The sequence below is a fragment of the Chinchilla lanigera genome, unplaced genomic scaffold (genome assembly GCF_000276665.1).
Source record: "Chinchilla lanigera isolate Chin_1 unplaced genomic scaffold, ChiLan1.0 scaffold00032, whole genome shotgun sequence".
Taxonomy (NCBI): domain Eukaryota; kingdom Metazoa; phylum Chordata; class Mammalia; order Rodentia; family Chinchillidae; genus Chinchilla; species Chinchilla lanigera.
The window spans coordinates 15988229-16000663 of NW_004955433.1; the positions used below are offsets into that span (position 1 = coordinate 15988229).

Sequence of the window (12435 nt, forward strand, 5' to 3'; positions counted from 1 at the left end):
CCTGCCTGGCAAGCGCAAGGTCGTGAGTTCGGTTCCCGGTACCGGAGAAAAACAAAAAAAAAAAAAAAAAAAAAAATCAGACAATTCAGAAAAATCAAAGGTGCACAACATGATAGCCTTTGAGACAAATATCATTAATCTACTGGGAAAACAGCTGGACTGCTACATCTGACAGAATTCTGACAGGTAGCAGAACTATAATATCCCTTCAATACTGTGACAACACTTGCTTTTTGAGCTATGCAAAACAAGTTCTACTTTATTACAATATTTCAATCAATAGGTGCACGACAATACATAAATAACTCATTTTATTTTCTCTTTCAGTAGCTAAATACTATTCACTTACCTGGCCTTCTGCGTGTTTCCAAGGTCTATAAATGAAGTCTACTGGGAACACTTCCATACCTAAACCCCTCTGAATACCATAAACAACATTATGAAGCCCTTTACTATCACGAATTTGAAATCCAGGATGGTCCAGTTCGTAAGTCACTTCTTTGAAATTCAAACTCGGGTTCTAATAAAAAATAAAAGTATTTCTGAGTTTAACGAACAAGTATGTACACACTTTAAAAGAAGCAAATTAATTCTGAGATGAAATCAAGCTCTTCTACTTGGCTGGGGAGAAGCTCAACAGTAGCTTCTCTATCTTCTTAACACATGCTTAGTATACACAAGACTGGTTTGATCCCAGAGTATAAATATCAAAAGGTTTAGAAGATTTTTTCCCTAAAATCTCCGAAAGCTTTTCAGAAAGTTTCTAAGCCAGACATGGTGACATGCATGTGTAATTCCAGCACTCTGGGAGGCTCAGGCAGGGGAATTTCAAGTTCTAGCTCAGCCAGAGCAACTTATCAACTTAGTAAGACTGAACCTTAGAATAAAAACAGGTAGTGTAGCTCAGTGTAAAAGCCTTGGGGGTTTAATACTCAGTACCACTAAGAAAAAAGGGGAGCAGCGGCACAGAGATGCATGTTACACAGGAGAGTAGGGCAGAAGGAGCCCATTAAAGCCTGCTTGGGGTAACCTATGAGACTGCCTCAAAGAAAAATAAAGTCAGGTGTGGTGGAGCACATTGTAATCTCAGTACTTGGGAGATTACACAGCAAGACCTTGTCTCAAAAAACCTAAAACAAATAAAAAGGCTGACAATGCAGTTCAGTGATAAAACACTTGCTTATTAGGATGTCCTAGATTCAATCTCTAGCACCATAAAGAAAAAGCATTTTCAACCATGGACTCATAGAAATTTCCTTTAACAGAACAGACTATTCATGGTACATTATGTGTTTACAAGCCAATATATAATGAAAAGAAGCAACAAATTCCTATGGACTTTTTTTTTTTTTTTTTGATTAAGAGTGACACTTCCTGAAGAAAATCCTACCAGGCATTCAGGAGATATTCAGAAGAAGGTACTGTCAGTTTACTAACAGCTCCATGTTTGTTCTTGTCTCCAAAGACTTTATAGCGGGACACACTGTACAAGTGCAATACAGTGATGTTGATGACCCTGATCCTATATAGACCTAGGCTACTGTGTGTCTGTATTTTAGTTTCTAACAACCACCACCACCACCACCAACTTTAAAAAGAAGAAATAGTGTTGTAGTGCTACGAATTGAACTCGAAGCCTTACATATGCTGAGGAAACACTCTAACACTGAGTAAACATGCCCAACAAAGATGTTTTTTTTTTCTTTTTCAAGACAGGGTCTCACTATGTAGTTCAGGCTGGCCTCAAACTTACAGCAATCCTCCTGCCTCAGCTGAGTGCTAGGATTACAGGCATGTGCCACCAAATTGGGCTTTTCTGTAGTATTGAGGATTTAACCTAGGGCTGCATACATGCCACAGAGCACACCACTCAGCTATGACCCCAGGCTCAAGAAAGTATTTTGGTACCACTATACAATGTATTTGTGGGTTCAGTGTTAATACAAAAGAGTCAAAAATATTCTAAATTAAGTTTTATAAAATTATAATAAACTAAGGTTTATCATTATTAAAACATTTTCTTATAAATTTAAAATAGCCCATGTGTACTGTTTATAAAATTTACAATAGTGTAATGTCAAAGGCCTTCACATTCAAATCACCAAGCTATCAGTATCACAAGCTTCATTCACTTCATATGCTCCACAGAGAGACACTGTTTATCTTTTAGAGTGCATCTCCACTGTAATCTGTACATGTTTAGGTGACAAACAGGCTAAAACAATATAGCATAGGAGTTGGGGGAGGGGGGCGGCAAACAAATGCACAGGATGTTTACCAAGCTCAAAGACTGAATTAAACAGATAAAGGATTTCACCAACAAAATGTCAGATGAGCTTAAACAAGAAACAAACAATAACCCAAGTTAAATAAGACAATGTAAGACATGAATGACCACTCTGGAAATGAATTAGTATGAAAAGAAAGCAAGTAGAGACGGATGATATGAAAAAATCAAAAGAAAGCTAGGTAGCACACTTGACCAATGTGAGGACAGAATGCCAGAAATAGAAAATAAGGTAGATGTAGATCAAAACTCAGTAACGCCCTAAAAATGACAAGACACCATGCAAACTACATAGCAAGAGACTTGTGAGGCTGAGGACTGGCACAAGTCTAAGGTCAGCCTAGGCTACAAAGTGAGTTCAAGGCTAGTCTAAACTACATAGTGAGACCTTGTCTCAAAAAAGAAAAAAAAAAAAAGAATAGCTACTTTTAGACACAGCAGAGAGACCAAAAAATGGCCACCACTACCTTTTGTTAAAGGGAACAATTCAACAAGAAGAGAAAACAATTGTAAATATGTATGCACTGAGTTTACTGCACTCAATTTCATAAAACAACTACTACTGGACTTAAATTAGGTAAACTAGAGCCCTCCTCCCCAAATCCACAACATCAGAGGTAAACTATACCACTAAACAACTGAACATGTTTCAACCATCAATCGAATACACATTTTTTCCAAACTATACTGCCATCTCTTAAGCTATAAAACACGCATAATTAAAGGCAAAAAACTGGGTCTGGGGATTTAGCTCAGCAGCAAAGCGCCTGCCTGGCAAATGCAAGGTCGTGAGTTCGGTTCCCGGTACCGGAGAAAAACCAAAAAAAATAAAAAAATAAAAAAATAAAGGCAAAAAACTGAAATAGTCCCCTGCATACTATCAGGTCATGGTGAAATGAAGCTAAAAACCACAAAACAAGGCACAGAAACTGCACAACATATGGAGATTAAATAATGTTTTGAATAATCAATGGATCACAGAAAACATGAGAGAAGATATAAAGTTTATACAGTCAAATGACAACGGCAACACAATATACCTAAGGATACAGTGAACACAGTTCTAAGAGGGAAGGTTATAATACACATAAAAGCTATGTGTATTATAACCATAGCTATAATACACATAAAAAGAGCCAAATAACCTAATGACATATCTCAAGGTCCTAGAAAGACAACAATCCAAATCTGAAACTAACTGAAGGAAAGAAATTATAAAAATCAGAGTAGAAATTAATGAAATTGAGACTAAAACAACAATACAAAGAATCAATGAATCAGAGTTGGTTCTCTGAAAGGGTAGGAATGGGATCTAAGATGTGGAAGATGGGAGTGAAGAGGAAGTTTTAAAAAGGATCTAGATGGACACATGTATGTACCAATTCCCCCATTCTCCTGTGACGCATGTACTTACTATATATTGCAAAAATACATTAACAAAAACTTGAGGAAAAAAAACTGCTGTTCTTACTCGGTTATACACCTTATTTATGAAAGCTTGCTTTTTGTTAACTAGGGATGTAACTCAGTGGTGGAGCATTTGCCTACCATGTGCAAGGCCCTGGGTTCAGTAATCCACAGAACTGTGAAAGAAAAAAATGCTTTGTTTGGGCAATTCCATACAAATATTATGAATCAAAAATCATAATAAAAAATAAGTTATATCATGTACAGGTAGTACAAATTCTCTGATGAATGTGATCATTATGTATAGCTAAAATGTACCAATAAAATCTGACTGGAAAAAATAAAATGGAAATAATTTAACTCCCTCCAAATCATGATTACATGTAACTCACCAGTTCTTTGAGAACATCAATCAAGACTTCTACATTCCATGTGTGTGCCTGTGCGCCGTCACTTTTATCTTTTCCATCACTCCAGATCCCACTGCCAGGAGCAGAGATACTCTACAGAAAGTGAAACTTGAATTAAATAAATCCAACCGAAGATTTTCCTCATTGTTCAGCTCTGGTTGATAGGACAACTAATCACATTGTAATTTAATTAAAAAGAATAAAGCAGACAAGATCTGTAAAATAGCTGAATTCAACAAACCTGTAATGGAATACCATCTGTTAATCCTGAATGAGTTCTCGCCATCATTCCCAAAACCCTTGCAACCTGGGCAGCTGTAACTTCCCGAACGCCAAATTGCATGATTATATTGCGACATTCTTCAATACTGGAATGGAAATACAACTTTAAGAAAATGTTAACACCCTCAAGAATAAAGAATTGAAAGTGCTGTAAATAAATGAACCCTTGTGTGAAAATCCTTAGTTTTACCAATACAGGCAGAGTAATATGATCTCCTACTACTTTTATGTAACCATAAAAAATCACCTTCTTAAGATCCAATATCCACTTAAATACATCTTAACTTTTTTACTTTGTACCTTACAGTTCAATTAAAATTAAAAGTGCATATGCCAAGCATTTTTAAATACATCATTTCAGTAAGTGGGAATATACTTTTAATAAGGGATTTGTTTGTTTGTTTGTTTGCGACTGGATTTCAGTATGCAGTTCAGGCTGGCCTTGAACTCACTCTGTAGTTTGGGCTGGCCTTGAACTCTCAGTGATCGTCCTGCCAGAGCCTCCCAAGCGCTGGGAATAATAAAGGATTTTAAAACATTGTAAGTTACACTGAAACTGAGAACAAAGCAACATTAATACCCTGAATAACTTACTCTCAGGAAAAAAAAGTATTAATGATCTATTACATTGCACATAAATGCTACTAATAGGTGACACAATTTTCTCTGGCACCCCTGGCAGGTGAAAAAAACATACAAGAGGGAAGGTATAAAAAAAACAAAAAAGGAAACTGACAGGAAGGAGGTAGAGCCACAATGAAGAAGCTGAGGGGTGTGTTAGGGAGAAGAAATTAGAGATTAAATAAAAACTATTAGAAGTTCTACAGACACTTGTCTAATGTTCTCTCTCTCCCCAAAAGCTACAAAATGCCTCTCCTGAAAACTAGGCTAGGAAATCCTAGATTTTTAAATTTAAGAACTTGGTAGAGATAAAAAATTTTTACTCTCGGGGTATTTACAGTGGCCAACAACACTAATATATGGAAGACTACAATTCAGAAGCAAAAATCTGAGAGGCAGATGATAAATTTAAAGAATCTCAGGGACACGTTTTAAAGAATTACATCATATTTTCCACAGGAATAATGTAAAGTCCAACATATCTTACTACCAACCTTGCACAAAAGCCATAGCCCACTTCTTGCATGAAATCAGCTAAAGAGCTCTCCATCATGGTCTTAGCTACCCCTCCAGAATCAGGCAGGATCCTGTCCATTAGAATGTCCCGTTTTTCAGGATATAAAAGTGGTGCAAGCACCACAGGACAGCGTTCTTGGGGAAAATCTGAGGGAAGAATAAGGATACAACAATACTGATAAAAATAAAAAAAACAACAACCAACGATCAATGTTTTACACTCTCTCCCGACTCAAGCCATCAAACCCAACATGTTGACCATGAATTCATACTCAATACATGAATCACAAATTTATACTCAAAGCAAAGCTTAACTTAGTTTTTCCAACCTGGTAACCCAACTCACACCAACTTCAGAATTTTGAGTCTTTGTTTTAACCTGCAGACTTTTAACTTTTCTTGTTAGGATCCAGTATCTACTGAAAAATTCATATCCTAAATATTAAATGTTTATAACAGTATGATCAATTCCTATACAGTGGAGGCACTAGAAGCTTTCAGGGTATATCAGGGTCGATTTCACCAATGAAAAGAAAGCTTCCCATTACTGAGAAAATGAACGGAGTTAGAAATTTAACTATATATTAACATTAAGAGTAAATAAAAATAACAACGAGAAAATCATTAAAAAAATCATAGTACTCCATTTATTTTGTTTGTTTTAGTACTGGGGGATTAAAAATCATAGTACTCCATTTATTTTGTTTGTTTAAGTACTGGGGGATTAAACTCAAGGCTTCTACACTGAGCCACATCCTTAACCCTTCGTTCTGTTTTGAGATAGGGCAAACTAAATTGTCCAGGCTGGGCTCAAACTTTCCATCTTTCTGCCTTAGCCTCCCAGAGTGCTGGGATAACAGGTGTGTGCCACCATGCCCAGCCCTACTTATTTATTTTAAAAATAGTTTCCTCTCCAAAATGAGCAAAATTCAGTATTTATCCTGACATTACAATGCCAGTAGCTGACGGGGGTAATATCAAGTGATCAACTTTTGAATCTCAAACAGCCTCCCACTACAGTCTCTTTAAGAGGGAAAAAGACAGCAGGGAACTATGCCAACTCTCATCTGTGATTAGAATTATATAAAAGATTACTGGTGGTAGGTGTGGTGGCACATGCCAATAACCCCAGCTCTTTGGGTGGCTGAAGGAGGAGGATCCCAAGTTCAAACCCAACCTGGCCAACTTAGCATGACCCTGTCTCAAAAATAATTTTAAAAAAAAGATCTAAGGCTCAGTGCCAAGATCCTTTGTTTAATCCCATTAGGAAAAAGAAAAATTATCATAATTATGCTACTTTTAACTAATTCTTTAATGAAGCTTTACCACTTTCATATTTTAAATGGTAGGTCTCTTACATAAAAGATTAGCAACATAAAGGACAAGTAAATCACTGCCTTACTTACATTTTAAAATGCTTTTTAAAATGTGTTTGTGCCTATCCAAGTAAAACATGGTACAACAAGCAAGAAAGAATCTTTTACCTCTGCGCAGTGTCTTAAGAAAAGCGTCTATCTGTTCCTGTCCAACTCCAAAGGCTCCCTTCTGCCCAAAGAGGAGATGGGAGAGGAGGAGGTGTAGGACCTCTATTGCTATATCTTGGAAGCCACCTTCTTGATTTCCACTAACGTCTGCGTCAATGTAAGAACGCAGAAGATCCGGAAGCTTCTGTTTAATAAACTGAGCAGCTAGAAGTCAGATAAAACAAAAACAAGTTATTTTTGTTCCACAGTTGGTAAAAAGTGACACACCATCAAAACACAGATGATCACCCTTTTCACTCATCAACTCACTATCTCTCTAATGCTTTTACAGCTCTATTTGCTGGATATGAAGAGATTAACTCCCAGGAGCTGGCTATTGAAAGGAGTTTTACAAGATGAAAAGATTCCTGACATCTATTACAACAATGTAAATACAGACAACTATATGCTTAAGAACTGTTACAAAGGTAAATTTTATGTTTTTATCCCACAGACACCAGGAAATACTAATCTTAAAGAGTATCTTACTGTAAGAGGAAAAGCAACTCACCAAAACCTCTGAGATCTGAACTGGAAGAATTCAAGAGGGCAAGACCAAAAATTACCTGAAACAAGAAGTAGTCATATTAATCAGAGTCTAATGGTCTTTTTTTTTTTTAAATAAAAAGTTGTGTTTTGCTGAACATGATGGTACATGTCTATAATCCCAGCACTAATGAGGCTGGGGCAGGAGGACTGAGAGTTCAAGGACAATCTGGGATACAGAGGAAGTTTCAAATTACCTTGGACTACACAGCAAGACCCTGTCTCAAAAAAACAAAACCACACAAAAGCTGTTTCTCTCTAAAAATTTTCCACAAGTCAGATATATACACATTCACAGAAATAGTATGGGATGGAACAAGTTGCAAAAAGCTGTGCTGGGATCAGATGTGGCAACACACGCCTGAGGTCCCAGCACTGGAGAGGCTAAGGCAAGAGGATTTTAAGTTTGAGGCCAGCCTAGGGTACCAATAATTCCTGGCCTAGACTACACAGACTCTGTATAAAAAGAAAAAACACAGCTGGGTGTGGCAGTGCACACTTGTAATCCCAGTACTCGGAAGGCTGAAGCAGGAGGATCACCCCAAGTTCAAGGCCAGCCTGGGATACAAAGTGAGTTCAAGGCCAGCCTGAACTGCATAGTGAAACCCTATCTCAAAAAGATGGACAGAAAGAAAAGAGAATACAAGCCAGGCATGGTGGTGCACGCCTGTAATCCCAGCACTTGGGAGGCTGAGGTAGGAGGACTGTTGTGAGTTCGAAGCCAGCCTGGGCTACAAAGTGAGCTGCATAGCGAGACCCTGTCTCAAAAAGGCAAAAAAAAAAGGGGGCTGGGGATTTAGCTCAGCAGCACAGTGCCTGCCTGGCAAGTGTGAGGTCGTGAGTTTGATTCCTGGTACGAGAAAAAAAAAACAAACCAAAAAAAGAGAGAGAATACAACTCACCACCACACAATAAAAAGAGCTGTGCTGTTTTAAATGTTAACTTTGCTTATGTATCTTTTTAAAAAATCACTTACCTCTTGTACTTTGCTTAACTTAAGAACTTTACTCAGCTGGGCAAATAAGTGGGGTGCAGGCTTTAAACTCTGAAATAAACCAAATTTTATTTTAAAACGAGCTCAGATTTCAAAATTACACATTCACTCAACTACAGCACTATGTAAAAGTAATAAAATTCTGTCCTACTGCTATAAACAGTATGCCACATGCTACTGTGGACTGACACATTTAATCCTCACAAGGTATAGTTTTAGTAAGATTCTGTTTATTACTGAATGAACTGCCTTGATTTTCTCAGAAAGCTACAAAAGATACTCCAAAGAAACTACAAAAAAATGTAAAGATAAGAAATGACATTAAAACAAAACAATAAAAAAGAAACAAACAACAAAAAATAAGCTTAGAGCCTTTTAAAAAACCCTAATAAGAAATCTCAAATTAAGAGTATTAATGAAAAATAATACCAACCTTCTGATAGTGCAATGGATTATCAATGGCATAGGACAATGTTGAGATAAAATTTGGCTTTGTAATCAGCGACGCACACTCCTGAATCAGAAACTGAGTCTTCAAGAATAAAAATGAATTTTCATTAGTATTAACCATCATCTCACATAAATAACAGCAGAAGTTCTCTTAATGTTAAAGTATAATCTAAGCTGGGGATATAACTCAGTTAGCACAGCACCTGCCTGGCAAGCACAAGGTGCTGAGTTTGATTCCCAGTCCCGATACCAAAAACAACAACAAAAAAACCCAAAGAAGTACAATATTCTACCACATAATGTTTATTATCATAATCAGCTCTTTAAAAATATTAAACTATTAAACTGCTAAAACAGATGTGGTGGAGCATGCCTGTAATTCCAGCACTGGGGAGGCTGAGGCAGGAAGATCGGTGCAAGTCCATAATGAGCTCAAGGCCAGCCTGAACTACATAGCAAGACATCTCAAAAACAAAACGAACAACCGAAAAAAAAAAACCTACTTCAAGTCTATTAACAACAAGTTTTAAACCAAAGCTTCCACAAAATAGGGATTTATGACCAAGATTACTATAATACACAATATCATGTTAAACTGTTGTTACAGGGTTAAGAATCAAGCCAGACAATCTAGGATGAGATATCCTCTCTGCCATACTAACTTTTCAAGCAGGATATCCTCATTCCTGCTACTTTGGGTAGATCTGGCCCTTGCTCCCTAGTCCATCATCTGATAATTCTAATGGTCTACAGTCAGGCAGGAAAGGGGATGGAAAAGAAAGAGTTTGGAAAAATATCCAAACCCCTTTTACTCAGCCATCCAGCTAATAATAATTTCTGGATGCTATTTTGCACATGTTGCTATACACATTATGCTCAAAACTGCAATTCAGTGAACAGACAGAGCTATGTAGTCAGAAACTCTATAAGCTCTAAATACCTGATGGAAATCTTTGCCACTGCTTTTACCATCGCCACTGAAATCCACATGTGAGAATAGGCAGCGTAGTAAATGCCTGTCTGCCTCAGGACCGTGCCGATTCACAATCTAAAAAGAACAAAAATGAAAGGTTAAAGGAGGGTTAAAAACAAACAAATAAATGAACACAATAGGGGATACAGCTTAGTGGTAGAGCCCTGCCTATCACACGAGGCCCCAAGAACAATCTCCAGAACTAGAAATAAATAAATGAAAAGCAGAGGTTTAAAAAAAAAAAAATTAACTTCTAGGACAAAACCTAAAGTTACCTTAATTATTCATTTTGGAATAAGAGTTATAGGAATTACTGAGATGCAGGTACCTAACTGCAGCAATTTTTAAAAAAAATATTCCTAACTGTCACTGGCAGGAAGACAGAAAACTACCATTAATCAATAACCATAAAACTCTGCATGTTGGTGAGACTACAAAAATACGAAGTAGCATCACATCGTATTTAGTAGGAATAAAATACTTTTTCAGCAAGTTTTAAGGCAATAATCTCATGTTACCTGCAGTCTCTCCACTAACACAACTCTTACAGTTTATATACATGTGACAGTGCTAACACCTGACTTCAGTGATCGAGATGCTACCCTTGAGCTTCACTAGTTTCTTGCTGTTCTTCAAACTTAACCACTGTTTACATTTTCTATCTCCTTTCCCTGCAAGTTCCAGACATCTATACACAGTTTGTTCTCACTTCCTTTAGGTTTCTGCTTTAAAGTCACCTTATCACTCAACTTTCTGTGACTACCACCTTCCCTAAGACAGCAACATCACCTGCCCCAATATTATCCCTAACTTTGCTTTACTTTTACCCACAGCACTTAACTAGTACCAGTTGTTTGTTTATTGTCATTATGAACTGCATGACAGCCAGTGTGGTAGTGCAAGCCTGTAATCCCAGCACAACTCAAGAGGCTGAGGCAGGAGGATCGCTGTGACTAGCCTGGGCTACACAGTGAGTTCAAGGGCAGCCTGGACTGCAGAAAGAGACCCTCTCTTAAAAAACAACAACAACAAAAAACACACATAAGAAACAGAATTGGTGTGATTGTACCTTACTTCTAGTATTGTACTTATTGAATGCCAAACTAAAATGTTAAACTACCTAATACGGACTAGATATCACATACTGACCTTCCTTGGTTTAATCTTCAAACCTGCCTATATTCCCCCTGATGGATGAAGAGATAGATACTTCAAAAAGACTTCATGAGCATAAAAATCCAATAATCTATAATCTCTAAGTAGATTATATATACAGTCCAATTTCTAAGCCTATGATCTCCCTGTACCATCTTAGCTATGCAATAGTTGTAAAGTTATTTAACATATTTCAGTTTTCATTTTCCTACTAAGAAAATGTAGGCGTTAAGAACAGTGATCCCCCTAGAAACCCAAAAGGTAAAATATACACAGTGAGACAACAAATAACCTTTATAACTCAAAAGGTTACTGTGAATCCACTCACTGGTTCTGTAGGTTATCATTCTTTGATTAAAATCTTTAAAGGCAGGAATTAATGTATCCTAGCCCCTAGAACTATGAACATACTGCCTTAAAGAACCTACACCACCAAAACAGATACCCTAGCAACTGGCAAGGCTGTGTGGCAAGATTATAATCCACATGGGCAACTTGGTAAATGTCTATAAGAAAACAAACAAACAAAAAACAATAGGGATATACTCAGCACAAAGGCCCTGAGTTCAATCCCAAGTATCACAATAAACAAACAAAGTATTGAAAAATCTTTAAAGGGGTATGGTGGTACACACCTGTAATCCCAGCCCTCAAGAAACTGAGGCTAGAGGGTTAGGATTTCAAAGTCAGCCTGAACTACCCAAAGAAACCCTGTCTCATTCAATGGGAAGGGCAAGCACAACACCCTGCATTCACCTAGTACTGGCACCACCCCCACCTCAAAAAGCCAAAAACAAACGAAAAAAACTACCCTGATGAGAGCAAAGATCCAAGACTATATAATTATCACACACCAATTTTCAATTTAAATTGAAAACAATAACCTAGTACATTACAATCAGAAGAGAGTATAACTAAATACACATATATACCATACAAACACAAATCTCCATATTTAACTTTTTTTCTTTGAGATAATGGAAGACTGAACCAAGAGGATACTGAACTTCAGCTTTTTAAGTTTTTTTTTTTTTTTTTTTTTTTTTTTGAGACTCACTATGTAGCCCAGGTTAGCCTGGAACTCACAGTGATCCTCCTTTCTCAACCTCCTGAGTGCTAGGATTAGAGGCATGTGCTACTATGCCAGGCTCTGTCTTTTTTAAATTTCATTTCAAGATAAGGTCTATGTTGCCTGGCACAACCTCCAACTTGCATCTTCAGCCTCCAAAATAGCTTGGATTATAGGCCTATCCCCACTAAACCCAGCCACA

General features: G+C 37.2%; 1 protein-coding gene across 7 annotated transcripts in view; it reads right to left on the reverse strand.

Annotated features, from left to right (window-relative positions):
• The window catches only part of Cnot1 (CCR4-NOT transcription complex, subunit 1), an 88757-nt gene that overhangs the window by 49438 nt on the left and 26884 nt on the right, over positions 1–12435 (reverse strand). For all 7 annotated transcript variants that reach the window (XM_013516128.1, XM_013516129.1, XM_013516127.1 and 4 more), the window contains exons 3-11: positions 9977–10084; positions 9020–9118; positions 8569–8637; positions 7558–7612; positions 7008–7211; positions 5502–5670; positions 4346–4472; positions 4087–4197; positions 350–520 (exon numbers count right to left, since the gene is read on the reverse strand). In XM_013516128.1, the coding sequence (XP_013371582.1) occupies positions 350–520; positions 4087–4197; positions 4346–4472; positions 5502–5670; positions 7008–7211; positions 7558–7612; positions 8569–8637; positions 9020–9118; positions 9977–10084 (1113 nt within the window). The remainder of the gene's footprint in view (positions 1–349; positions 521–4086; positions 4198–4345; positions 4473–5501; positions 5671–7007; positions 7212–7557; positions 7613–8568; positions 8638–9019; positions 9119–9976; positions 10085–12435) is intronic.